At 37.1% G+C, this 27824-nt stretch overlaps 2 protein-coding genes across 4 annotated transcripts in view; one reads left to right on the forward strand and one right to left on the reverse strand.

Moving 5' to 3' along the window:
* Nucleotides 1-8: 8 nt before the first annotated feature.
* On the reverse strand, nucleotides 9-26865 carry QRSL1 (glutaminyl-tRNA amidotransferase subunit QRSL1). Of its 3 annotated transcripts, none has more exons than XM_010989625.3 (11): nucleotides 26729-26865; nucleotides 19803-19962; nucleotides 19392-19490; nucleotides 18062-18158; nucleotides 13260-13436; nucleotides 10089-10264; nucleotides 9860-9972; nucleotides 8776-8968; nucleotides 8001-8118; nucleotides 4099-4304; nucleotides 9-1866 (listed from the first exon to the last, which is right to left on the reverse strand). In XM_010989625.3, the coding sequence occupies exons 1-11, from the start codon at nucleotides 26750-26752 to the stop codon at nucleotides 1649-1651; spliced, it is 1581 nt and encodes a 526-aa protein (XP_010987927.1). In that variant the 5' UTR covers nucleotides 26753-26865; the 3' UTR covers nucleotides 9-1648. The 3 variants fall into 3 exon arrangements, 2 of the variants coding, with proteins under 2 accessions (XP_010987927.1, XP_031311964.1); XR_010381278.1 differs by lacking the exon at nucleotides 9-1866 and adding an exon at nucleotides 7136-7324 and having other exon boundaries at nucleotides 4172-4304; nucleotides 8045-8118; XM_031456104.2 differs by lacking the exon at nucleotides 9-1866 and having other exon boundaries at nucleotides 4216-4304; nucleotides 8045-8118.
* RTN4IP1 (reticulon 4 interacting protein 1) overlaps nucleotides 26856-27824 on the forward strand; it is a 43275-nt gene continuing 42306 nt past the window's right edge. The window contains exon 1 of the mRNA XM_010989626.3: nucleotides 26856-27625. Coding sequence (XP_010987928.1) covers nucleotides 27355-27625 — 271 coding nt within the window. The 5' untranslated portion in view covers nucleotides 26856-27354. The remainder of the gene's footprint in view (nucleotides 27626-27824) is intronic.

The raw sequence follows: 27824 nt of genomic DNA on the forward strand, positions 1-27824 counted from the left end.
CATAAATATTCTTTGAAAAATTTTTATTTCAAATTATACACACATTAAAAAATATTGGGGCAAAGGTTTGTTTGCTTGCTGTTTACATCATAATAGCTCCTCCAACTAAGAGTTTTCTCTTGTTCTAAAGGAAAGCAATTCTTTCTCATGAATTTCTTCCTCATTCAGGGATTCAGTCAAAATATATAAGAATCCTTGTGGGCCTGGCACAGAAAACTTTTACCTGAAGTTTATCAGGTGGAGTATGTGGGAGTGCAAGGGTCCCAGGGGGGAAAGCATTGATGAAGACAAGTACCAGGCCGGCTGAACTCCTATCACGCAACACTTCAGTGGTTCTCAGAAGGTTCTGCCTCTTACATTTTCCCTTCATGTCCTTCACATTTAGAAAATATTTTTTTCTTACTAGACGAAGTGAATCTATTACATAATAATTCAGCTCCCTACTTAAACTTATGAACAATAAATAAGTATCAAATTAGAACACTTGATCAACATGAGATGACAGTGGTGTTCTGGCAAAGACAAAGAAATCCAATGATGGAAATTTATGGTGGGTAAATGTATGATTTTTCAGTAGATTTTTCCCCCCCAAATTCTGAACACAGCTTCCCATCAATGTTTCTTTGCACTCAAGGGGCCCAAAAGAGAGCACTTGTAGAGAAAGTCAAGAGGGTAAGAAAACTATAAGGAATAGAGAATCTAGGGGAAGGGAGGAGGCCATGGGCTTCCCCTCTTTGGCATCCTCACCCAATTATCTACAATTTTTCATAACTGGATCTTGTTTATCTTGAAACTTTCTCACTAAAATCATGTTCCACTGCCCACCAAATTTCGAGTCCAGTGTGGTCCGTCAGGTCACAAAAACTTCCTTGAGCTCATCTGTGATTGGCAATTAGGGGAATGAACTCAGTGTGACGTGGACTTGTTCTGGTTCCTTGGCTTGGGGCTTTGGAATAGCAGAAGTAAAATTTTAGCTTTTAGCAGGAAAGGGAAAAACTTCACAGTCACTGCAGCTCTATTCTTAGAAGGAAGAGGAGTGCCTGCACCTGGGGCTCTCCCCAGAGAGAGGGGCACACTCCCCATCTGCATGACCCTGGGGCCCAGCAGCACGCACTTCCTCCTGTGCTCACAGCTCCTCTTCCACCTGCTCTGCCCACACTCAGGGGAGGATATTCCCATTTCACTGTTTCTGTGCATGTGTGACACCCCCTGAGGCGGCCTCCGCCACATGCTGGGTGGCCTGTCAGCCGGGCTGCCCACATTATCTCTGGGGATACCACTTACTGTTTCCATTGGTGCATTGGTCACAGAGATGTACAAGTTTTGAGAGGTGTGCCCCTAAGCTTCTTTTTCTGTATGCTGTTCTTTTTAATGAATATTTTTGCAGACTGCATCATTTCTCAGGAACATGTATTTGGTATTATAATAGAAATCTGGTACTTGATTTATACTTAGTGGATGCTTAATACATGAGGACAGATTATTTACAATTAAGTAAATATATTATAAGAATTTTTTAAAATGATTCAAAGGAATGAGTGTGTTGACAATGAACCAAATTATAAGAATTGATTAGCAAGATCACTTGACTCCTAGAATATAACAATCTTTACAAGTAATTTAAATTAGCATGATATAGTTATCACTACTATTTTAGAGAAACAGAAGCTAACTTTCCATTTTCAGAGACTGATGAACAATCTTCCATTAGTTCTTGAAGTTGAATAATAGGAAACTGTACTTGTTTTTCAAACCATTTGGCAATTGTAAGAAGCTGCTGGTCACAAAATGCACGTCCAATAAACTGTAGTCCTATTGGCAGCCCTTGGCTTGAGAGGGCCATAGGGACATTCACTGCTGGCAATCCTGGGGAAAAGAAAGAGATTCATTAAGTGTTGAGTAATTCTCCACCCTAAGAAGCAGAGCCCCCTTCCACTTTTCCAGTGCTCGTAGGTACAAGACAGGATAAGGTTCAAAAAACCAAAAAACTTCTATGATATGCATGCTTTTGTATCTTCCTTTGTTCACTTAATGTATCTTAGAAATCACTGTATAGTCTTTGAGAGACCGTCAACCCCCTTTTTATAACTGCATAGTATTCCACTATGTGGTTTTTACCATAATTTATTCAAACATTCTTCTATAGTTGGGGATTTACATTGTTTTCAGTATTTAGCTGACCCAGTGAACTACCTTTTGACCTTTATTTTTCTTTTCTTTTTGGTTTTCTTGAACGTTTCTCAAATGAAGAGGAGTTGCTTCACCGAAAGATAAATATACATGTAATTAGATATTGCCAAATTCCCCTCCAAAAAAGTTAAACTGTTTGAACTCCCATCAGCAAAATGAGTGCTTTTTCTCCTACAGCCTTGACCATAGAGTGTGCTGTTGAGCTTTTGAATTTTTGCCAGTTCTTTAGATGAGAGAAATGGTAACTCAGGGTAGTTTTAATTTCAGGTTTGTGGCAGAGAAAGGAGAAGATCCTTGGATATTTTATTATGACATAAAATTAGAAAGTTTTCAAAAATTAAAGGGGGGTGGGTCTAAAAGGTACATGCAACTTGAAGGGGCTCCTGTTGACTAAATTTGGGACAATTTGGGCATCAAAAACAATAACAATAATTGCTGTAATTGAAATTTTTTTTTTTAAAAAAGGAAAGCTATTCTTTAGAGAAGACTGCTAGCTAATATATGGTGAAAGAGTGATAGAATTAGAAAAGCCAGCATTTTGTAATTCTCTAAGTAATAATTCAGGCAAGGATCATCAATAGATGCTAAAAATGGGTTCAAGATTACTGGGAACATGGTCTCAAAGTATCTCAGCAATTGCTTATAATTGATTAAGAGGAAAAATAAACCTTTATAAGGAAAACATTTGGCAGGTTCCTTAACCAAGGGGTCAACTTAGCTTCTAAAAGTGGGACAAACCAACATTAACTGTTTCGTGACATGAAGCAAATGTTGTATTTCCGCCAAAAATGTTTAATTCAACCCAATCATGAGGAAGCAATCTGACAAACCCAGATTGTGCATGAGACATCCTACAAGCAAGTGGACTAGACTCTTCAAAGAAGTCAGTGTCATTTAAAATAAAAAATTTTAAAATTAGGGAGTTTCTTATCAGAAATTATGCAGGCCAGAAGTACCATGGCATTTTCTAAGTGCTAAAGAACTGTCGAACCAGAAACCTATATCCAGCAAAAATAACCTTTAAAAATGAAAGGAAAATCAAGACTTCTCAGAAAGAAAGCTAAGAGGCTTGGTTGCCAGCAGACCTACCCTGAAAAAATGGCTAAAGGAATTTCTCCAAACAGGATACGATAAAACAAAGGATCTTGTTACATCAGGGAGAAATGAATAGAGAAAACAAAAGCATAGATAAATACAACAGACTTTTCTTCTCTTCTTGAATTTTCTATATTATGTTTGATGATTGAAACAAAAATTACAAGTCTGATGTGGTCCTAAAAAAAAGAACATAGAAAAACTGGGGGATTGTTCTAGATTTTAAAGAGACATCACAAACAAATGTAATTATGAGGGGAAAAAACAACCTGTAAAAGACACTTCTGGTATAATTGAGAAAACTTAAATGTGAATTATATTCAGAATTTTATTACGTTTATGTTAGTTTTCTTAGATGTGATGATGAAACTGTGATTATGAAGGAGAATGTCTTTATTCTTAGAAGATTCAGGCTAAAGTATTTAGGTGTGAAACGACATGATGTTGAAAGTTTCTATCAAATTATTCACCTAAAAGCAAAGTGCGTGTGTGTGCATGTGTGCTTGTGCGGAGAGAGAGAGGAAGGAGAAAGCAAATGCAGCAAAATGTTAACAAGAATGAATCCAGGCAAAGGACATATAGTTATTCATTACATGACTTTCTTCAATTTTTCAGTAGGTTTGAAAATTAATGTGTGTGTGTGGTGAGTGCAAATGTGTTCATGTCTATAAGACACACACACACACACTCCTAAGCATTCCAGAAGAACAAGCTATTGCCTTTAGGGAACAACCTAGCTAGGCCCTAAGTTGAAGACCAGGGTGCCCACCTAAAAATCTGAAGGAAACCAGAACGTTCTCAAGGGATCCTCACCTGCCATATTTACAGCCTGTGTGAAAATATCATCCTGGGCACTGCGCGTTCTGTTGTCCTCTTTGATGAACTCCGTGTATGGCGCTGCCTCGCTCAAGGTGGTGGGAGTTAGCAAGACATCCACCCCAGAGTTAAAAACATTCACAAAATCGTTAGCAATGAGTCGTCTCACTTTCTGTGCTTTGACAAAATAATTCTCATAGTTTCTGGAGAAAAAAAATAGATGGTATTTTAAAGGCTTTTTGTTACTTCTTTGAATCAATTCTCAGGCATAAAGCTTGTTAAAGAATCACTGGCCTTCAGGAGCAGGTACCACTAAGAGTCCTAACAACACATAGAAATGAATTTTGTTCCAACTGTGTCGTTATTCTAAAAATTTTGTATATTTGGAATTTAATTAATTAGAATTCACCAGTAGAAGCAATTCTGCACGTATAATCACAAAATATTAACACTTTCAGGGACGTCATGAAACCAGAACATTAATTTTCAGGTGAGGAAAATCAAGTGCATAGCAATTAAATGACCCTCTGAAGGTTGCAAAGACTGGCAGTGGTAGAAGGACTAGAACTTAGGTCTCTGGAGGCTCATTCCAATCCTCTATTATAATAATGTCTTATTTCATCTATAGTTCTAATTATTATAAGGATTCTGAAGTTTTGCAAAATTCTAACATGCCATCAGAATTACAGGCTAGAAAACATGCTCTGGAAACAGAAACTGGGGAAAGTAAGCAGTGTTTGCAATGTTGTATTTTATAGACAGGCATAGCTCAGGAATGGAAATGTGAAATTCAAGAAAAGCTGCTTCCGGCCACCTACTGAATGGGAGAAGATATTTGCAAAAGATACATCTGATAAGGGGTTAATATCCAAAATATACAAAGAACTCATACAGCTCAGCATCAAAAAAACAACCAATTAAAAAATGGGCAGCAGATCTGAGTAGATATTTTTTCAAAGAAGACATATAGACGGCCAATAGGCACATGAAAAGATGTTCAACATCACTAATCATCCGGGAAATGCAAATCAAAACCACAATGAGTTATCACTTCACACTTGTCAGAATGGCTATTATCAAAGACAACAAATAACAAGTTTTGGTGTGGATGTGGAAAAAAAGGGAACCCTCGTGTGCTATAGGCAGGACTGTAAGTTGGTGTAGCCACTGGAAAACAGTATGGAGATTCCTCAGAAAGTTAAATATAGAACCACCACACGATCTGGCAATTCCACTTCTGGGTATTTACCAAAGAAAATGAAAACACTAACTTGAAAAGATGTATGCACCCCTATGTTCACTGCAGGTGGTTGCCAGAGGGGCAGGGGGGAGAGGGAGGAGAGCAACAGGTGAGAGACTGAGGTACAGACCTTTAGGTATAAAAATATACAGCGTGGGGAATACAGTCAATAATTATGTAATATCTTGGAATAGGGACAGATGACAACTAGATTCATGGTGATCATTTTGAAACCCATAGAAATATCAAATCACTTTGTTGTGTACCAGGAACTAACATAGTATTGTAGGTCAATTATAGTTTAAAAACAAACTCATAGAAAAAAAGATCAGATCTGTTGTTATCAGAGGCAAGAGACTGGGGAGGCAGAATTGGATGAAGGTAGTCAAAAGGTACAAAAGGTAACCAGTTATAAAATAAAATGCTGGAGATGTAATGTACAACATGGTAAATAAAATTAACATTGCTGTATGTTCTATACAAAAATTGTTGAGGGTAAAATCCAGAGTTCTCATCACACAAAATTTTTCCCATTTCTTTAATGTTGTATCTATATGAGATGATGGATGTTAATGAGACTTATTGTGATAATCAAAAATATTAATAAAGGATATGGTTACTACCCCCCCCCCCCAAAAAAAGAAAAGACACTTAATTTACTGAAAAGATTAAGGAATTATCCTGACATAGGCGTGACCATAAGTCAATGATGTAAAGAAAGGGAAAAGGAAAATATTCTTTAGATCTTCCTGAAGCTGTTAATGAAGGCTGGCAAATGTATTATCAATTCTAAACATCAGTTTCCTCACCTGTAAAAATGGATATAACAGCTCCAATCTTACTGAGGACCAAATATGGTGAGATAAAAATGTGAAATCTTTTTTATCCTAAAGAATGCTATAGAAATATCAGATGTCCTATCTATCATTTGACCACAGGATCTGCAGGGAGATGAATGCAGGCATCACCTATAATTGGCCCAACAGTTGATGGTTCAACAATGCATTAACAACATCCCCCAAACCTGAATTTCGTAAGAGAACAAATATTTCTGTTTTCTACTAAATTTCCTCCTACTTTAAATATGGTTCAAAAGCAATGATGGAGTAATAGGGCTAGGATTTACCTTGCCATTTTAAACAACTGGAAAACTAGACAAAATGAAACAACCATTTCAGATACTAGACAGCAGGCATTCAGGGGAGGAAGTTCTGAGAGAAGGAAAGCAAATAAGTGAAGCCCTTTGATTTCCTCATTATCAAGTAATATTTTTGGGTTTTGTTTTCCAGCTTTATTGAGATATAACTGGCATATGAAATTGTGTAGTTTTAAGGTGTACAACATGATTTGATATTTATATATACTGCAAAATGACTACCACAGTAAGATTAGTTAACGCATCCTTCACCTCACATAATTACAATTTTCTGTGTATGTGGTGAGACTATTTAATACCTAGTCTTAGCAACTTTCAAATATATAATACAATATTGCTATCTGTAGTAATTAGGCTGTACATTGGATCCTCAGAATTTAACTCATTTTATAAGTGGAAGTTTGTAGCCTTTAACCAAAATGTCCCATTTTACCCCAGCCTCTTGCAACTACCCTTCTACTTTCTGTGAGTTTGGCTTTTTTTTTTTTTTTTTTTAAAGATTCTCCATGTAACTGAGATCATACAGTATTTGTCTTTCTCTGACTTAACTTCACTTAGGAGAATACCCTCAAAATCCATCCATGTTATCACAAATGGGGGACTTACATCTTTTGAATAATATTCTTTTGAATACATACACGCCACATTTTCTTTATCCATCCATCTGTTGACGGTTAGGTTGTTTCCTTGTCTTGACTATTGTGAATAATGCTTCGAGGTAGGGACTTCATTTCCTTCAGATATATACCCAGAAGTGCTATTGCTGGATCATATGGTAGTTCTATTTTTAATTTTTTGAGGAATCTCCATACTACTATTCATAGTAGCTGTTAAAATAATATTTTTGGAAAAAGTAATCCTAACTATTGGCCCTGAAGGGATGCATAGATGAATAAAATGCTTTCTATCCTTATATATATATGTATATCCTATATAGCATATAGAAAAACTCCACAAAGCTATTTTTTACAACCACTATTGCTTTTTCACTCTTCTCACGTCCTCTTAGACAGACCTGGTGGTATGAAAGATTAATCCTATTCACAAGATGGTGAATAAACTTATACTGAAGACAATCTAAGTAGGAGTCATAGTAATTTAGAATTCTTTCTTAGAGCAAGAGATACACAATGCAAGGGAAAACTGAGTTGGCTCACCACATTTTTCAAGAGACACCAATGTGACTCCCTGCTTAAGGCTCTCATAGCAATAAGACAATGTGGAAATAATAGGAACATTTAATGAGGCTAAAATCCTTCTGAGCTTCCTACTTAGTTTGTACTAATCATTTAGCTAGAGCATCAATTTTTATCTTTTTTTTTGGTTTTTGAATAACCAGAACCAAAAATACCATGAACAGGCCTTTAATTATAATTTCTAATTCAAAGCATAAGGATTTTGCTTCCTTAGGAATTATCTCTATTAATAAGACCTCACAGACATGCTACGACTTCATTCCTGAAGATTCAAGAGTAGGGGGAATTCCTAAACTAATTATCTTACTCTTTTAATAAGAAAAAGTTTCCTGAGAGAATTCTTCCTCTCACCACATCATTGAACCCTTCTCGTCTGGTTGCAGCATACATGGCTTCAGTAGACACACCGATGTCACATCTATGACCTGAAAACAAAAAAGAGATAAGCAGTACTTGAAAAGGAAGTAAAGTTTTGGCTGAAAAGCAGGCACATTTGTGACCAACACTAAAATTTCAGGAGATGGCCTTAATAGTTTCTCTTCTTCATCTGCCTTGGACTGACTGACCTGTCAGGAATCAAGGAGAGAGAAGAAAATAACGAAGAGGGAAACTTCATTTGTTCACTCCCTCATTCATTCATTGATTCAAATATTTACTGAGCTCCTACCATGTGCCAGGTGCTACCTTGGATGAATTGAGAATACAAAGCTAGGATACCTTCAAGATATTCACAGTCCAGAGAGGTAAACTGAAGATACAGAGCTATTTATGATGAACAGTATAATGCTAAAATGACAAAGTTAAAAGGATTCAATGATTTTCTTTGCTTAATCATTAATATTATCTCAGGCAATTTTTTTTTTTTTGGTCACTAATAAGTGAACCTTTCAAATGTTTGAGACAACAATCTTAAAAATCCAAAGAGGGGAGGGTACAGTTGTGGGGAGGGTATAGCTCAGTTGGTAGGCTGCATGCCTAGCATGTATGAGGTTCTGGGTTCAATTCCCAGTACCTCTATCAAGTTAAATAAACCTAATTACCTACCCCCATAAAAAAAAAAATCTAAAACACAGGCATCTTACCATATTCTAGCCCATCAAATCTTGCCATATTTGATGCCACTTCTGATGTACACAATACATGGTAGCAGACAATTGAAAAACTGGTGTGGGGCAGGGAGACTTCAATTACTTTGGCCCCCTCAGACTCAAACAGGTTAGCGGCTTTGGACCAAAGAGACCGTACTTCACTTGACAATTCTGGTGCAAGATATTCCTTATTGGAAAAAGTAAAAATACAGAAATTAGAACATCTGTCTAGATGGTTTTATAAAAATCTGTACTCTAGAATCTCTGGCAGTACATTAGAAAATCTGATTAAATTGCTAGTAGGTAGCTAGAAACACTGAACTGATTTAAGAGTGTATGTGGCATGATGAGCACAGGACTAGATCTTGTGGGCTGGACAGAAATACTATCAAAGACTGCAGACCTGGTTGGAGAACTTGTTTTTATTAAATGTTCATTATATATCAGGCACTCTGCTAGATACTGTTCAAAGGTTCTCTCATTTAATGCTTTTAACCATCCTCTGATGTATGTATTTTATCATCCTTTGTTTTATTAACGAAAATTACTGAGACTAGACAAGTTAAGTCACTTTCCTAACGTTACATAGCAGGTAAATAGAGGATCCTGGATTCCAAACTAGATCTGTTTCTATAATCTGTGCTCTCTCTAAATCCTTAAAAGTAGACACACCTATTACCTAAACTGAAGATTTTAAGACAGTAGTATTTCTCTACAGCAGTGGTCTCAACTGGGTCCTCTTCCTCTCAGCCAGGGGACATTTGGCAGTAGACAGTTTTGGTTGTGGGGCTGTGGTGGTGGTGGTGGTGCTATCCCTAGAGGTAGAGGCCAGTGATGCTGCTAAACATCTTACAATGAAGGATAGTCTCCCAGAACAAAAAATTATCCAACAAATTACTGCTAAGCTTAAGATTAAAAATTTAAAAGGTTAGTAATTTAACATATTTGCTTTCATGTGCTTAGGTCACATAGCTAATGAAAGTGGCAGAGCAGGGATTCAAACCCAATCTGTCTATTTACCAAGTCTGTGCTTTGTATTTGACTTGACAGTATTTTTGTAAAGTGGTAAAAGAGTTACCTTTGGAATTCCTACACATAATTTGCTCACATCTGTCAAACTGGGAAGCACAAATGGTTTAACAGGATCTTGTACTGTGGTAGAATCTTTGGGGTCATGCCCAGCTAGTATACCTATAAAAAAAATACTGATGAGTGACAGGCATAGTGTTTTACCTATTACCATAGTGTTAACTATATTAAAATGTTCAAACATAATGTTTTGAAACTATATGGAATCATATAAATACCTAACACAATGGCTGCATCATCCACACATCTGGTTAAGATTCCTGGCACATCCATTGAATTCACCAGGGGAATGAGACCATGACGAGAAACCAAGCCATAGCTTGGTTTTAAACCAACAACCCCACAGTGGGCCGCTGGATTTCTGGTCGATCCTCCTGTATCTGATCCTAAAGCCCTGGAATTTAAATGGAATTCTTGTTAGCAGGATAACATAGCTCTAATTATATTTGGAATTAACCTTTTAAAATGTATATTTTTACAGTGTATTTTCCCCTGATTATACAAAAGTAAAACATACCTGTCTCAGAGAATTCTTAAAGTATAAAGAGGCAACAAATATTCCACCACCCTGAGGTGAATACTGTTAACATTTTGACATAGTAACTTCAAGTCTTTTTTTTTAAACGCATTTTTCTTTTATGGTTTAGGCCATTCTTTAATCTTAAGTTTCCATCTCTTGGCTTATCATGAACCTTTTACTGTGTCATTAAAATTACAAAAAAACTTAAATATGTATAATATTCTATCATACCAATTGGCAATTCCCAATTGATTCCCAGTTTTAAAGTCCATTCTCCCATCAATGTACATACAAATCTTAAGCCTTCTTTTAATGGCAATTTTACAGTATGCTTTTACAAACTGAACACACTCTTTCCAGAAACTCAGATACAGCCCTTCTGCTACCGCATTTAGAACCATGGATATAAATGTAATTTACTTAAACATTTACATTGTTGCCAACTAGAATAACTGCATAATAAGTTACTCTGCAATAAACACTTTAAACATAAATCTTTGCCCATATATTTGATTATTTTTTAGGCTAGCTTCCAAGAAGGTAGAGTTAATGGGCCAAAGGGTCTGCTTGTTATTACAAGTTCTTAATATATATATTGTCAAATTACTTGTCAGAAAGGTTATGCCAATTTATATTCCCAACTGCAGTGAATCAGATTGTGTTTGATGTTTCATTATCATCACTGAGTACTAGCAGTTCTTAAAATTTGGTTAATTTGATAACCAAAAGCTTTGTTAAGGTACGTTTTTGAATAATTTTTCATATTTGTATCTGAAGTACCCAACTATGAAGTGTAGATTCATTTTTTTGCTCAGTTACCTATGGAGTCTTTGTTTTTGTTATTTAAAAACAACAACAACTTTGAGGACATTATTCTAATTGAAATAAGTGAGCCACAAAAGCACAAATATGGTATAATTTCACTCATATGAGGTACCTACAGTAGTCAAATTCATAGAAACAAAGTAAAAGAGTGGTTGTTGGGGGCTGGGGAAGTGAGGGAAGGACAGACAAATGGGAAGCTGTTGTTTAATGGGTAAGGGGTTTCAGTTTTGAAAATGAAACAAGTCCTGGAGATTGGCTGCATGATAATGTGAATGTACTTAACACTACTGAACTATATACTTAAAAGCGGTTAAGGTATTACATTTTATATTTATTTTACCATAATTAAAAATTTATACTTTTTTAAACTATTTTGGAATTGTCTTTCTGATTCAAAAAGAGTGATGTCTACTGTAAAAATTAAAATATTCCATATATGATGTATAAAGTGAAATCAATGCCCCCATAATAGTCCTGTTACCAATTTTTACAGAAATAAGGTCATACTATACATACTGTTCTGCAATGTGTTTTCCCCTTAACAGTGTATCTTGGATTTCTTTCCATGTCACCACACAGCATTCGAGCTCATTCTCTTTAGCGGCAGCATAGTGCTGCTAGAATCTTCCTGTTTTTAAAACTATTAAAAAAGAAACAAATCAAAGAGGGGAAAACAAAGCAGAACCCCTGACAGTGTGGGACCCTTTCAATCTGGAGTTACTTTGGGTCTGTGCCTCTCTTGATTACACCCAGAGTGAAGCTTTGGACTGAACAAGGCTCCTACCGTCACATGGCCCTTGTCCTCCACAGAAAATGCAAATTAGATTGCCTTTCTTACCAAGTCCACTTGAGCTACAAAATCAGACTGTTGCTTTCACAATTTCTAAAAGGATACATTTTCTTATTAGGATTCACCGACAGTGGTGTAAAAGAAAACCTACATTTCCATAGGAAATATGTGTCAAAATGCCATCTTCTCAAAGCACATTCAGAAAGATGAACACTAAGTGGGGTGATAAGGATAGAAAAAAAGCACCTAATCTTGCAATCCTAACTCGTCAGAAATCTCATTAATATTAATGGAGTGCTATAAAATTCCAGAGATAAAGTGAAATGGTTTTACTTGTTAACAAGATTTCAGGGAAACTTAAAAAATCTGTAGAATCTAAATCTCCATAGCTCTAAAAGATATAAATAATTTATTGATTGCAATGCCTGCAAGAGAGCTTAGTTTCAGTGGATAATTAGGGAGAGAAAAAACACATATAGTACTACTAAAGAAAACATCCTATTTGGTTAAATTGAGACCAATAAAATAAATATAATAACAGTAATATTTATTTATTTTTCTTTAGATGGTTAAAAAATGCTTTACAAATGGGACATAGAGCATGACTGATGGATTCTTTTAAATACAAAGTATGACAGTTGAACAAATTACCTCCCTACAAATTTGAAAAAGCTTTACTTACTGATATATATCTTTAGCTGCAGATTTATAAAAACACTATTTTAAATTTTCTATTGATACATATTAGGAGCATTTTCTCTCTCTTTCCTTTTTTTCCCTCTTCTCTTGCAAAAGTGAGATTTAGCTGAAGGATAAACCACAGCTAACAATTAGCTCAGAAGCACTCAACTAAAGCCAAGGTACGTTAGTCACTAAATTTCTGTATAATCAGTGAGTAGATACCCAGATAAATTATTTAAAAAATGAAATTCAGTGAAGGCTAACTGGTTCATTCTGTAAGATCTGTAAAATCATGTTTTTAAGAGAACTAGGTGATATAGAGGAAGAGTTTACATGTTAAAAAATAAAATAAAAATTCAAAAAAGGTTTAATGTATAAAATACACATAAGTGTACTGTATAGTTGAGTGTATTTATAAGATATAATTTTGATAAAACATTGAGCACAAATAGCTCACTAAAGAGTAATAAAAATTCCAAGGTATGAATGACTCTACTGTTGGATTTTGTGTATGGTTTATGACTATGTGTGTTGGGTTGGGTTTCAAAGTACAGATAGCAGGAAGCATCTTACGTAAAGCATGTGAATGCTGATACGGCTGCCGCGCTCCCTCCTGAGCTTCCTCCAGTTATGAGCCAATCTGAATCCTCTTTCTCACCATGGGACTTCTGCTTCCTCTTTTTTCTGTATTGTTCTGAAAAACTCCAGGGGTTTTTAACGGGTCCAAATATGCCATCTGTGCTTCCAGATCTGAGATGAAGAAGTGAAGCAAGATATCTTAATCAAACTGATTTTATGTGAAATTTTTGCCTCCTGATATTATTTGCTTCCAAATAATCCACTGTAACTTGAACTGGAAAAGATACGAAGCCTGCTTAGATGTGGTTTTCTTTAATTAGATGGCTGAGGAGGTGAAGGAGAGAAGTAGGAGCATAAGTGGTAGCATGTAGGAAAAACTAGTCTGCTAAGATTTTTATCCCAATTGATCTTCTAATTCAGCTTAAGATGATTTCCCTAGTAACTTAAAGTCTTTAAGTTGAAGAGTGCCACAAACATTCAGTTAACAAGCAGTCTTTTGAAGGAATTCCCCTATTAATCAGAAGTTTTAAGAGACACATTCTGAGTGGAATGCTCATAACTTATTTTTTTACATTTTGAAATAAATTTCAATCTTACAGATAAATACAAAAATAAAAATAGTATGAAAAAACTTTATACCCGCTAACCAGATTCACCTATTGCTCACATTTACCCTATTTGTTTTATCATTTGTGTCCATACATAAACACAAAAATTTTTTTTCTGAACCACTTGAGGGTAAATTATACATATGATGGCCCTTTACCCCTAAGTATTTTAGTATGTATTTAGTGTGCACTTCCTAAGATGAAGGGTATTCTCTTACAGAGTCACAGTATAGTTATCTTTGTAAATTTAACATCAATACAATACTTCTTAAAAATTTATAAATACTTTTTTCATTTTTCATTTTATTAGGTAGAACTGTTAAAATTTGACTGCACATATACAATATATTGCATGTAAATACATATACACAATATACTGCACATATTTTTAAAATTTACATATGTGTACTCTTCATTGTTTCTAAGAATGTTTAGAGCTTTAGCTTTTTGAACTTACGTAGTTATCAAAGGAATGAAGCCAACCACAGAATAAGAATTAATTTAAAAAGATACACACATCCTGCTATTAACAGCAACATCATTTATAATTGCCAAGACCTGGAAGCATTCCAAGTGCACATCAACAGATGAACAAAGAAGATGCAGCATACATATGTAATGGAATACAACACACCCATAAAAAGGAAGGATATTTTGCTATTTACAGCCCTTCATTTACTTTTTTTTTCCACTTCAAAAATCAGAATTTTATAACTGGCATAAATGTTTCCATTGCATCAAAAACAACAAAATACCTAGAAATAAACTTAACCAAGGAGGTTACCTATACTCTGGAAACTATAAAACATTGATGAAGGAAACTGAAAATGATACAAAGAAATGGAAAGACATCTTGTGCTCTTGGATTGGAAGAATCAACATTATCAAAATGGCTGTACTACCCAAAGCAGTCTACAGATCCAATGCAACCCCTGTCAAAGTACTCATGACATTCTTCACAGAACTAGAACAAACAATTCCAGAATTTATACGGAACCATAAAAGACCCCAAAATGACAAAACAATCTTTTGTAGGTCTTTTTTTTCCCTTCCCTTTCTTCTTTTTGTTCTCTTTTCTTACAGTCTGATGACTAGAGAAGCTCCTTTAACATTTGTTGTAAAGCTGGTTTGGTGGTGCTGAATTCTTTTAGCTTTTGTTTATCTGTGAAGCTTTTGATTTCTCCATCATATTTGAAAGAAAGCCTTGCTGGATAGAGTATTTGTGGTTGTTAGTTTTTCCCTTCCATCACTTTAAATATATTGTGCCACTCCTTTCTGGCCTGTAGAGTTTCTCCTGAGAAATCAGCCGATAACCTTATGGGAGTTCCCTTTTATGTTATTTGTTGCTTTTTTTCTTGCTATTTTAAATATTTTCTCCTTATCCTTAATTTTTGTCAATTTGATTACTATGTGCCTTGGTGTGTTTCTCTTTGGGTTGATCCTGTGTGGAACTCTCTGTGCTTCCTGGACTTGGGTGACTGTTTCCTTTCCCAAGGGGATGTTTTCATTTATTATATCAATATAATACTTTTATCAAATCTCCTATATGTAATCCAATTTTGTCAGTCGATCCAATAATGTTCTTTATAGCATTTTACCTCCTCCCAGTAGAGGATCAAGTCCAGAGTCAGGAATTACATTAGTTATCGTTGTCCCTTTTGCCTCATTTTTTTACTTTTTTCACCAGCCAATGGACATTGAATTATTTCCTGTGTTTGGAAAATTGAATAAAGCCACAATAAATATTATACTGAAAGGCCCTAGCCAGTGCTTTTGTGTAACCATAAGCCTTCATCTCATGTGTAAAAACCTAGGATTAAGATTCTGGGTCTTACGGTAAGTATGCTTAACTTTTTAAGAAACTGTCAAACCATTTTCCAAAATGGCTATATAATTTTGCACTCTCTACCAGCATTGTATGAGAAATCCAATTGCTCTGCATTCTTGCCAGTACTTGATATTATCATTTTTAAGCCATTCTAATTAATAAGTGTATGAATTTCATTGTGATTTTAATTTGCATTTCCTTAATGACTAACCATGTTAAGCATTTTTTCATGTGTTTATGTGCCAACTGTATATCTTCTTTGATGAAATGTCTTCTTACATCTTTTACCCATTTTTCAAAAAACTGAATCATTTTCTTATTGGGTTGGGAAAATTTCTACATATACTGGATACCAGTTCTTTCTCAGACATGTTTTGCAAATATTTTCTCCCAGTCTGTGGCTTGTTTTTTCTTTTTGTTGTTGTTGTTTTTTCATTTTTTACCAGTGTATTTTAAAGTACAAAAGTTCTTAATTTTAATGAAATCTAATTTATCAATTTTTTTATTTTACAGATTATACTTTGTGTCCTAGCTAGGAAATCTTTGCATAATTCAAGGTCATAAAGATTTTCTCCTATGTTTTCTTCTATAAATTTTAGGTTTTACTTTCTTTAGCCTCTTTTAATCTGGAACATTTTCACAGCCTTTGTTTGTTTGTTTGTTTGTTTATAATGAAATTGGCATTTTAATAGAATGTTTCTCAGTTCAGGTTTGTCTTTTGTTTCCTTGTTATTAGCTTCAGGTTATACATTCTCAGCTGGAATATAGCATAGCTGATGGTGTTCCTCCTCAGGGAATTACATTTCAACCTCATTGGTGATGTTCATTTTGATCAGCTGTTCAAGGCAATGTCCTAAATAACCTATGTTCGAGTTTATACCACAGATTAATTAATTCAACATACATTTACTGAGTGCTAAGAGATACTGCTATAAATAAGAGGGTCAAGGAATCTGCTTCTATGAAATATGGGACACAGACCAAGCAAATATTACAAATGTAACAAATGCTATAAAAGGGGAAATAAAAACTGCTTTTAATGAAAGACTAATAAATGCTTTCTGTCATGATCAGGAACAAGGCAAGGATATCTGCTCTTATTCAATACTGCACTAAAGGTTCTAACTGGTGCAATAAGGCAAGAAAAAGAAAGATGGAGGGGTAGGGAAAGAGCTCAGTGGTAGAGCACTGCTTAACATGCATGAGGTCCTGGGTTCAATCCCCAGTACCTCCATTTTTTTTTAAAAAAAAGAAATTAGAAGAAATAAAACTATCTCTACTTACAGACTACATGATCATCTATATAAAATATACCAAAGAATCTACAAAGATCAACCAGAATTAATAAGTGAGGTTAGCAAGTCACAGGAGGAAAGGTCAACGTAGAAAAATCAATTATATACTTACATGGAAATGTAAAGGGCCTGGTATATGTAAAATAATTTTGGAAAAGAAAAACAAACTTGAAGGACTCCTACTACCTATTTTCAAGGCTTTCTATAAAGCTACAATAATCAAGGCGGTGTAATATGGAGTAAATAGAGATACATGGATCAACAGAACAGAATCCAGAAATAGACCTATACATGTATTTGATTTTTTGACAGGAGTCAAAGTAATATAATGAGGAAAGGATACATTTTTTTTTTTTTTTTTTTTTTACAAATAGTGCCAAATCTATTAGACAGATATATGTAAAAGAAAAAAAAAAAAAGAACCTTGGCTTTATTCACATCATATACAAAAAATTAACAAATGGACCACAAGTCTAAATATAAGAACTAGAAGTATAAAACTTCTAGGAGAAAACATAGGAGAAAAAGCTTTGTAGCCTTGGGCAAGGTAAAGATATCTTCAATAGGACACAAAAAGCACAAATCATTAAAGAAAAAAAAATGATGAATTAGACTTCAAAAATAAGAATTTTACTCTTTAAAAGGCATGTTTGGATAATGTAAAGGCAAGCCAGAGACTTGGGGAAATATTTGCAAATCAACTATCTGATAATGGACTTGAACTGAAAATAGATGAAAAAAAATTTGTACAACTCCATAAGAAGACAAATGACCCGATTTTAAAAAAGAGGGGGCAAAAGATTTGAATAGATACTTCACCAAAGAAGATCTATAGGTAGCAAAATAAACACATGGTGTTTAACATCATTAGTTACCAAGGAAAGGCCAGTTAAAACCAAAATGAGGTATGACCTATTAGACAGAGGAATGTAATCTCACAGAGGGACTGAGAAGCTGGTATTAGAGTCCTCAAGAAATCACTTCACTACTTTTAGTCACCTACACTTAATGAAATTAGACATAGATAGAAGAAATACAAGAAAAGAAAATTTCAGTTTTACTTACCCCATAGCAAATTCATCTAAGTTTGTTTTTCCCATTAGTAGAGCTCCCTGATCCAGTAACTTCTGAACCACTGTAGCATTATAAGGCGGTACATAACCTGAAAAAAATTCCGTAATTTTCTTCTTTTTAAAAAAAAAATTGAGGTATAGTTGATTTATAATAGATTACCAGTGTACAACATAGTGATTCAAAAGTTTTATAGATTATACTTCATTTAAAGTTATTGTAAAATATTAGCTATATTTCCTGTAATGTGCAATATATCCTTATAGCTTATTTTATTTTATATATAGTAGTTTGTACCTCTTAATCCCTCCAAAAAAATTCAGTCATTTTTATGGCAGGAAAGAAAACAGTGGACATATAAATCACTTTAAACTGCAATTAAGCAACTGGTATTGACATGTGTTAATTATTCCTAATTTAAATAGCAGGTTGTACTTCCAAAAGTTAATTTTCTCTATTGCTAACTGCTATATGTTTTCCAAAGGCAGTCTATATATTCACTATTTTTGTAATCTAAAAATGCTGACTTTAACAGTTAGTACTACAGAATATTGAATGATAGAAAGTCATTTGAAACTAATCGCAAATCATTATTTTGCTCATAGGACTTGACTTTTTCTTCTCAGGTAATGCTGTGTATCACACAGTAATTTTTATCTATTTCCAGTTAGAAATAGATTTTTGTCCAGTAAAATTTCCTCCATCTAGTGTATATTCCAAAACAATTAACAATGGTCTACCTATCAGAGGAACATGGGGCATACACCTTACAGAAGGTTACTTTTAGTGCATAGTACTCTATCTTCTCTCCATTTCTTTTTCTTCTTAGGATCCAAACATCTTGGTAAATATGATTTCTTTTTGATCTACTAAACTTTAAAAAATAAAGGTAAGCACCACTCTGCTAAGTATAGTGATATAAGAGATGGAGGAATCAGGAGAAAAATAATAACCAGACAGTGGATGCTCATAAGTCCTCATACCATCCTCAAGAGAGTGGTAATGACAGTCACTTTGTACTTATTCCTATATTATTAACGAGTGGGAGTTAGAGGTCACTTTTGTGTCTGTGGTGATCACTTACTGAGTCTTCCTAGATAGAACCGCTAAAACTTCCTACGTAGGATTCACCCATTAAGCTGGCCTACCTTGAAAGAAGAATTCTGCATTTTTAAAGAGCAAATAGTGAAAAGGTAATATTGCATCCTAAATATTTCCTTTGCAGATATAATTAGTCTGAGAATATTTTGGTACTTTAATACCTTAATTTAAACTGAAAAACACCTATTTTTATAAGACAATACTCTGGTCAATTACACTTTACCTTTCAGCATGTTTGATGCACATGTTGTCTCAATGCCGGACGTGCTAAAGTTGTCTTTTACCGCAATGGGAATTCCGTCTAAATCCCCTAGTGAGCGACCTGTGTTAAAAAGCCAAAAGGATAGAAGAGATATCTAGTTTGAAATATAGACACATTGATATTAGTTATTAAAATAACTACTAGTTTTTGGTAAAGATACTTCTTCAGAAATCAAATTTGTGTTAGAAATTATGTGCAGTTGGACATTAGCATCACACATCCATTAGCTTCATTTTTATTATACCTAATGGTCAGTTCTTTAAGTAAGGGAATACTTTACGTTTAAAGCTCCACTTGCCGAATGGAGACTACTATATCCAATTAAAGCCTTTCTCTAGGGTCATAGCAGTGGAGTAATTCGAAGTAACGTACCTTTCTTATATCTTTTCTCTGATTCTTCAGCTTGCTTTAAAGCCACCTCTTCTGATACAGTAATGTAAGCATTTAGAAACTTGGTCTTCTTGATAAGGGAGAGGCATTTTTGACAGAGCTCAGTTGGTGTAATCTGGCCTTGTTTCAGGGCTGCAGAAACCTATAATATATAAAATTCAAAAATCCATTGAGTCTGCATAAGTTTCAAATGTTACACTGAGGTGGGCAGACGGTGGTTAAGTAGAAAATTTTGAAGTGAAGCTTGGATTCAAAACCAAGAGCACCTATCCAGCCTGTACTTAGTGTAGTGAATGAGGGTAACACATGGGTCAGCTGCAAGATGGATTGGAGGACACCATATTCACAGTCCTAGCTGAGGAGCTCTGTTTCTAAGGCAGGCATGAACAAACAAGATGGATGGTTTAGGTCAGCCACTCTGTCCAGGAGCAGCAGAGGCCCGGCGCAGGTGAAGCATGGGTTAGGGTAGATTGCGTAGAGAGGAGCTCAGCTGCAACACAGGCCATCTACGGTACAAAAAGAAATGAACTAGACAGGCATTACAGGACTTCATGTTCCAAATAAGTGATCTTTATTAAAAAGATCTTTTTACCCACTGTAGAATTCAAGCAAGAACCACTACGAATTGAGAGAAATGCTTATAAAATATGGGTTCAAAAGCCAACTAAAAACACATTTCTGAAATCCTGTCTTTGATGCATTAGGAAGGCTAGTAAAGAAAGCATTAAAATAAACCGCACTGCAAGTGACCAGCACCTGCATATTGAAAGTAAGTAAAGCCTGAGGTGAAGTGATGACTATTTGATACTTCCTATAGAAAGTAATAATAATAAAAACTTACTAATCAGATAAAAGGAATGAATAACAAGAGGTCAAAGATGATACCAAAGCTTTGGAGACAATCTGAAAAGAGAATTGGAAGCTCAGAGACAAGGGGGATGAAGAAAAAGTAACATCTGAGTATTTACCAAGAGCCAGGCACTGTTATTGCTTTTACATGCATTATTACTTTATTTAACCCATAAAACTACCCCTTAAGTTAGGTATTATTAACCTCATTACATAGATGAAGAAACTGAAGCTCAGAGAGGTTAAGCGATTTGTCCAAAGTCACACAATAGTAAAAGACAATTTCTTAACATCTGCTCCTTCACATTCCTCTCTGCACCAGTGGAAGCTTAGCTTCTCCTCCATGTTGACTGTATTTTCATGCGTCCTATATACATCAAGCAATAGGAGTTCGCATTTGCAGAAAATCTGCAAATGATCTGCTCTCGGCTGTTGAATAAATCATCAAAGCAGCGGTATTCTTAGGCCTGAGGGTTTTAAGCCAGAAGAGCAGTGGGAATAGGGCACTGAGAGGACCCCCTAATGCTGATGGACAAGAGGAGGAAAGGGCTGCCTGCCATGGGGAGGGGCAGATGGGCTGGACTTAAAGGAGATAACCTAGTAACAAGGAGAGATTTCTGTTGAACTGTTTGTATAAAACATAACTTCTTTAGAAGAGAGGAGCTGAAGGGAAAGAAAAGACAGTAGTGTATTCTAATATTGTGCATATGGGGTGAAAAAAAAGAAGTCGGTGGTTGGTTAGGTGTAAGGGTCAGAACTAGCAAAATCCCAGCACTGGAGAGACAGGTATACAGACAGGCCTACCCCAGAGCAAAGCTGTAAGGAGGAAAATTAGGCTTGCCATTTTCTCTCCTCTTTCGCCTCCCTAATGCTCATTATCTGCTTTCTGACTTGCCAAGTGGTGTTAGAATAAGAAGTAAGGAGTTACGGTTGTGGTTACAAGGGCAAGAAACGAGACTGTCTGTGAGTACCCATTTTAAGTGGTGATCTTTGTTAGGACCATTTTTAGGAAACCCAGATTTGAGAAAATCAACACAGGTATCGGAGAAGAGAGATGAACACAAGGATGCTAATTGGCTACAGTGGACTCTAGAGTGGACCGAGCAACAAGGATTCTAAGTATAGGTATCTAGACAGTACGGTTCCCCTGGGGCAGAACTAAAGGTGTCCTATCTGAGTAGAAGAGGAAATCAACAAAAAGTTTGTTAAAACAAAGGCTCTCTCCCTAGCATTTCTTTTTGCTTTTGGAAATTGGGGCCACTGCTTCTGCAGTGTTCCCAAGGTATGGCTGTCTCAGCTCCTACCTACCACACACCGAGTCCAGTGGGGGAGGGGAGAACTGCAGGCAAGCATCCTCCTGGTCCTCCGTGCCTTTCTCTTCCCTCTTCTCTCCAAACCCCCAGCTCATCTGAAGCACAGGCCTTGGAGGAGACGGTTTTACTCTCCCTGGTGTGCTATCCTACAGGCTCCCTGGTACTCCTTTCCGTTCACTGAAGACTTTAGCTGCTAGGACACTGGAGCCTTCTTTTCTACAGCTCCTCTTGCTATTTTTGTTGACTTCAAACTTCAGGTCAGGTACACTGACACTTGGCCTCTCAGTTCCTGACCTCACTTCACACAACTCTTCCTTCACCTCACCCCAGTTACCAGCTCACATGGTCACAGTTCAGACCGCATCATTACTAACATCTGTATAATCTCCCAAACCCCAGTTCTAATTATCCCACATCTCCTGTCCCCTGAGCTCATTTACTGTTACTCACATAGTCAGCAGGAAGATGGAGATCAGTCCTACAAAGGCAAGGAAACGGATTCTGCCAACGACCAGTGGGGTAGAAAGAGGACGTCAAGGCATCCCAAGAAACCGCAGCCCTGAGTGACACCTTGATTTCAGCCTTGTGAGACTCTGAGCAGAGAAGCCAGCTACTCCATTCCTGGATTCCTGACCCACAAAACCATGAGATGATAAGATTGTGTGTATGTGAGTTTTAAGACTGTGTTATTTTAAGCCAAAACATTTATATTAATTTGTTATGCAGCAATAGATAAGTAAGAATAACTTCTTAGAAAAATTAAGAAATCTCCCTCAGGAACCACTCTTAGAAACCAGGGGAAGAGAAAATTATAAATATATATAATCTAGTAATTTTGTCCCTGTAACAAAATTAGTGTTGGTAGCAGCACTTAGTTCCAGGCATTATCCTAGATGTTTTATATTTCATTTAATCCTTACATGCACACTAAGAAGCTGACATTATTTCCATTTTACTGATAAATTACTGAAGTTCCTGCTTGAAATCACACAGTGAGACAGTCACAAAGCTGGGATTTACCAAGGCCTGATCTTGTTTCCAAAGCCCTTGTTCTGGATTATAATACTTCTCTATGCAAGGTGTTACAGCATTTACTTCTTTGTAAAGTACAGACCATTTTATTAACTTTACAGATAACATCAAAGATTCACTTAGGAAAAGACCTGTCTTTCAAAAGAAAAATTGTCTCGATAAATGCTGAAGTATGTATATGAGAGCCCTTGAAGGCCAAGTGTCCAGTTGACTCGTACTCTCTTTAACATGCTCACTTAACATTTATGCTTTTGTCTCCATTGTTCCAAGAAACAACAGTCAAGATCACCAGCAACCTCTGTGATCCTAAATCCAGCAGTCCTGGCTCAGTCCAGCAGCACTCAGCACTAGAGATCACTCCCTCTGTGAAACACTTCTTCTTCACTTGTATTTCAGGACACTAAGCCCTCCTGGTTCTTTTCTCTTGCCTTACTGGCTATTCTTTCAAGTCTCTTTTGCTGGCTCTGCTCCCTATTGCTGACCTGTACAAACTGGAAAGCTTTAGGCGCCCTTCTGCTTCTACACTCAATTTCCCAGGTGATTTCACCTGGCCATGGAGCTTCAGTTATCTTCTCTGTCCTGGCCAATTTATATCCTCATACCTTGCTTCTTTCTTGATCTCCACTCTCCTATCTCCACCTGCTTAGCTGACATCTTCGCTTGTATATCTTAGGAGGCATCACAAAATCAACGCGTCTAGAACAGACATCTTGATAACCTTCTTACAAACATGCTCCCTGTAGAGTCTTTCCCATCTTGATAAATGTTACCATTTCCCCAACTGCCCAGGCCCCAAATCTAAGCATCCTCCTTGATTTACCTTTCCCTCCAACCCCAATCCAATCCATCAGAAAGCCCTAACTTAAAAAATAAATAAATAAAAAGTAATACCCACTCAGCACTACCTCTACTCCTACCACCGTAACCATGCTGCCATCATTTCTTGCCAATAACAGCCTTCTAACTGGTCTTCCTGCTTCCTCACTTGCTTTCCTATAGATCATAATCCTTAAGAGTAGCCTGAAGGAGCTTTCAAATTTTAAATCAGATCACGTCCACTGACACCTTTCCAGAGGCTTTGTATCACATTTGAAATAAAACCCACAATCCTTACCATGGCCTGAAAGGTTCTCCATGATCTGGCTCCTGCTTATCTCTCTAACTTCATCTCCCACTACTCTCCTCATTCGCTTCTCTCGGGTGTGCTGGCCTTCCTGCTATTCCTTGAACATGCCAAGCTTGCTCTTGCTTTAGCATCTTTGCACTTACTCTTTCCTCTGCCTGGAACACCCTTCTCCCAGATCTTCCCAGGACTCACTCTGCTTATCCTTCAGGTCTCCATCAAATATCTACTCAGTCAGAAAAACCTTCCCTGACCACTCCATCTAAAACATCCATCTCCCCCAACTAGTTCTCACACCAGAGCCTGCTTAATCTTTCTTCATAGCACCTACACTACCTGAAATTATATTATTTACTTTAAAAGAAAACATATTTAATGCCTGCTTCCCCACAAAAGTGTAGGTTTCATGAGGACAGGAGCTTCTGCCTGTCTTCAATGATAATCCCCAGTGTTGAGAACACAGGGGTACTCAATAAATGTTGGCTAAATGAATGAATGGCTGAATTGTTTGAAGTTTGGAATCTATTCTCCCATGGAACAATTAAATGTTCTTAGGCTAGACTCCCAAGAAGCCCATTGGATATATAATTAACTTTATTTAATATAGCATAGGATGAATAATATTGGCCCAGTGTCTGGTTCCTAGAAACACTGGGATCATGACACAAAAAAGGAAGGTCAAAGACTCCTCTGCCATCCTGAATACACCTGGGTAAAATTTACAAGTAGGAGTTTTTACCTCCTGTTTGGCATTTTACTTCCTTTTAGCGTTCCCCCTTAGGGTTCCTCTATTGCCCTAAGCCTCCTCTTGGGTCCTCCAAATTGCCTCAAAATTCCATAGTTTCCAGGCCTCCCCCCTAATTTGCTCTCCGCTAAATTTTCCCTTTCTTCAACTGATTATCCCAGCTTGGGTGTGATGAAGGAGAGAAATTTGATTGAACTACTACCATTTATAACAATGGATAAATAATTCAACCTTCCCAGGCATCCTTACATATTTAAAATAGAATATGCACTAAATTAATCTCTAATTGGTAGAATTTGGGTGGTACAATGACGTGGAAAAAACAGAGTGGACAGAAGGTATATTACGGGCTGCAAAAATAACCAACTAATGTTTTGCACACAGTAGACATCAATAAATATTTGTTAAAGAAGTGATGAAGTTATGCCAAGGCAACCTCCTGTCTACCCTTGGGTTCCCTATGTTTTCCCCCCACCTTGAGGTAAAAGCTGTTTCTCACAATGGCTTACTCAACAACACCAGGAAGGGGAGGCACAAAAAAAAGTAGTGCTGAAGGGGAAGAGGGCAGAAGAACATACCAAGTTTTTTAGGTTGCATTTCATTTTAAAACAGCTTTGTGTTTAAAAAAAAATTTTTTTTTTAAGAATAAACTGGATTCTTCACTGACAGTATAGGCCAGACGCAATTAAAGATGATAAAACAATGTATTGAGAGGAAGAACTATTATTTAAAGCCTGTGGGTTTAAACTTCTCATAATTTACAGCTTTCTAAAAGAGCTGCCAGCTGGAAAAAGAAAACAAAGACTTCCCAGGTGAAGATACAAGTGGAAGATGGAAGGCAAGGTGGGTCCTCAGCTGACACTTATCAGCAGAATCACGTGGAGCCCTGGTTAAACTATATACTCTGGGCCTTACCATCCTGATCTGCCTGAGTGGAACACAACTGTAGTTTTAAGGAGGGCCCCGAGGTGATTCTGATAGCAGTGAGTCTGCAGACAGCTTTATAGGTTGAGAGATCTGGGCCAGAAAGCAAGGAAAGCTGAAGCCCTATCAGCAGGGATAGATTTAACAGTTTAGCGACTTACTGCATACTACATATGAGGAAGACTCCAAGGGCAACTGGGTAATAGATGTGCCATTAGAGAATATTAAGAATTCAGAAATCAGGTTTTTGTTTGTTTTTTATGATAGAGGTTGAGACATGAGGTGTTTCTGTTACAACGATGATGTCAACTTTGGTTAAGTTGAATGTGAGGTGCTTTATGGGACACTTGGAAGAGATGTCCAGAACACATTCACAAATACAGCCTAGCGTTCAAAAATCATGTCAGGGAAATGGAGACACGGGTAAAAGAATCTTTGGTATGTTGGTGATTTGAAGCCTAGAGCATTAATATAGGGGGAAAAGCCAGAAATCACTACTTGGCTTTTGCAAGGGACAGATTTGCTGACTCCTTCGTGAGGACTGCATCAGATGAGCGTCGGAGACAGAAGAGAGACTGAAGTGGACCAGCCAAATCCCCCTCATCTCACAGAGCCCACTCCTCCGAGAGACCATCCGGGGCCCAACCCTGCCTGAGCTAACAAGTAATGGAGAGAAGCCGGCGTGCACTTCCACCCCGCAGCTCTGCGGTGCAGAAGTCTCCCCGGCTGAGATCCTAACTCCGAAACAGGTATGGGGAGTAAAGCCTAAGGACCCGGAGGTGCAAACCCCCCACCCAGTTTCAGGGAAGAGGCGGCGAGGCGAACCAGGATGCACGGTCAGGCCCGGAGACTCCTGCCCGCGAACAAGGACTCCGCGAATCTTTCCGACCTCCCTGGGCCCTCGGCAGGCAATTCCACTCACTTCTCGGAGGGTCCGGCCCAGCATGGTTCTTGTGCCCCGCCTGCCACCACAGGGTCCAGGTGACAAGAAGGAAAAGAAAGGTCAGCGGCCGCTGCCGAGGTTACATGGGCGCAGCCATGTTTGATCGTTCCTCATTGAACCTGTCAGCACCGAGGACTCCGATAGGTCGAATTGCCGCCCAAGGAAATGATCTTTGCACGCGATTGGTTGGCACCGCTAAGCAAGTCCGCGGCGAAGGAGAGCGAGCTAGGGTCGCGGCGGGGCTCTGGAAGCGGCTGTTTCTTTGGCGTGTGGATCACAGCGGAGTGGGCTCGTCCCGCCCACAGCTCCCGGGACCCGGCAGGGTTCTAGGGGTGTTTTGTTTTAAAGTTGGGGGGGGGTGTAAGGGAGGAGGAGCATGTACAGAATACTGACTGGAACGTTAATTGGAGCATTTCAGATGCGAAGAGTAGAGTAATTTCATACTCTTCTTTTTTCATTTGCTCCGCTGGTTTAACTTCATTTCTGAATTCTCAACTTTGAAGCCGCCCAGTGTGTTTGGCAGAATTTGACCGAATTTAGGGGTGAGAGGTTGATCCACTCCAAGTGCATTTTAATTAGGGCACGCAATTCAACCACTGTTAACGATGGGGTTTCTGAAGACCTGTGTTCTTAGAAATACCTGTACTGCGGTTTGCTTCTGGAGAAGCCAAGTTGTGCAGAAGCCTTCAGTTAGAAGAATTAGTACTACCTCTCCAAGGAGCAGTGTCATGCCTGCTTGGGTGATAGATAAATACGGGAATAATGAAGTGCTTCGATTTACTCAGAACATGGCTATACCTATGATACACTATCCAAATGAAGTCATTATCAAAGTGCACGCTGCAAGTGTAAATCCTATAGATGTCAATATGAGAAGTAAGTTTCAAAATACATTCCTCGTTTCCTTTTTCTTTTTCCTCTTCAGATAGTTTCATCAGGGATCAGTTTTAAAATATCATTTGTTATTGACTAAGTCTTTGGTTAACACAAAGGAATTGTTTAGGGTTTAAACAGTATCTTAGCAGATATTATTTCCAAAATTGTTGAAATTGCAATACCTATAATATGCTTTAAT

This window comes from Camelus dromedarius, chromosome 6 (assembly GCF_036321535.1).
Source record: "Camelus dromedarius isolate mCamDro1 chromosome 6, mCamDro1.pat, whole genome shotgun sequence".
Taxonomy (NCBI): Eukaryota; Metazoa; Chordata; class Mammalia; order Artiodactyla; family Camelidae; genus Camelus; species Camelus dromedarius.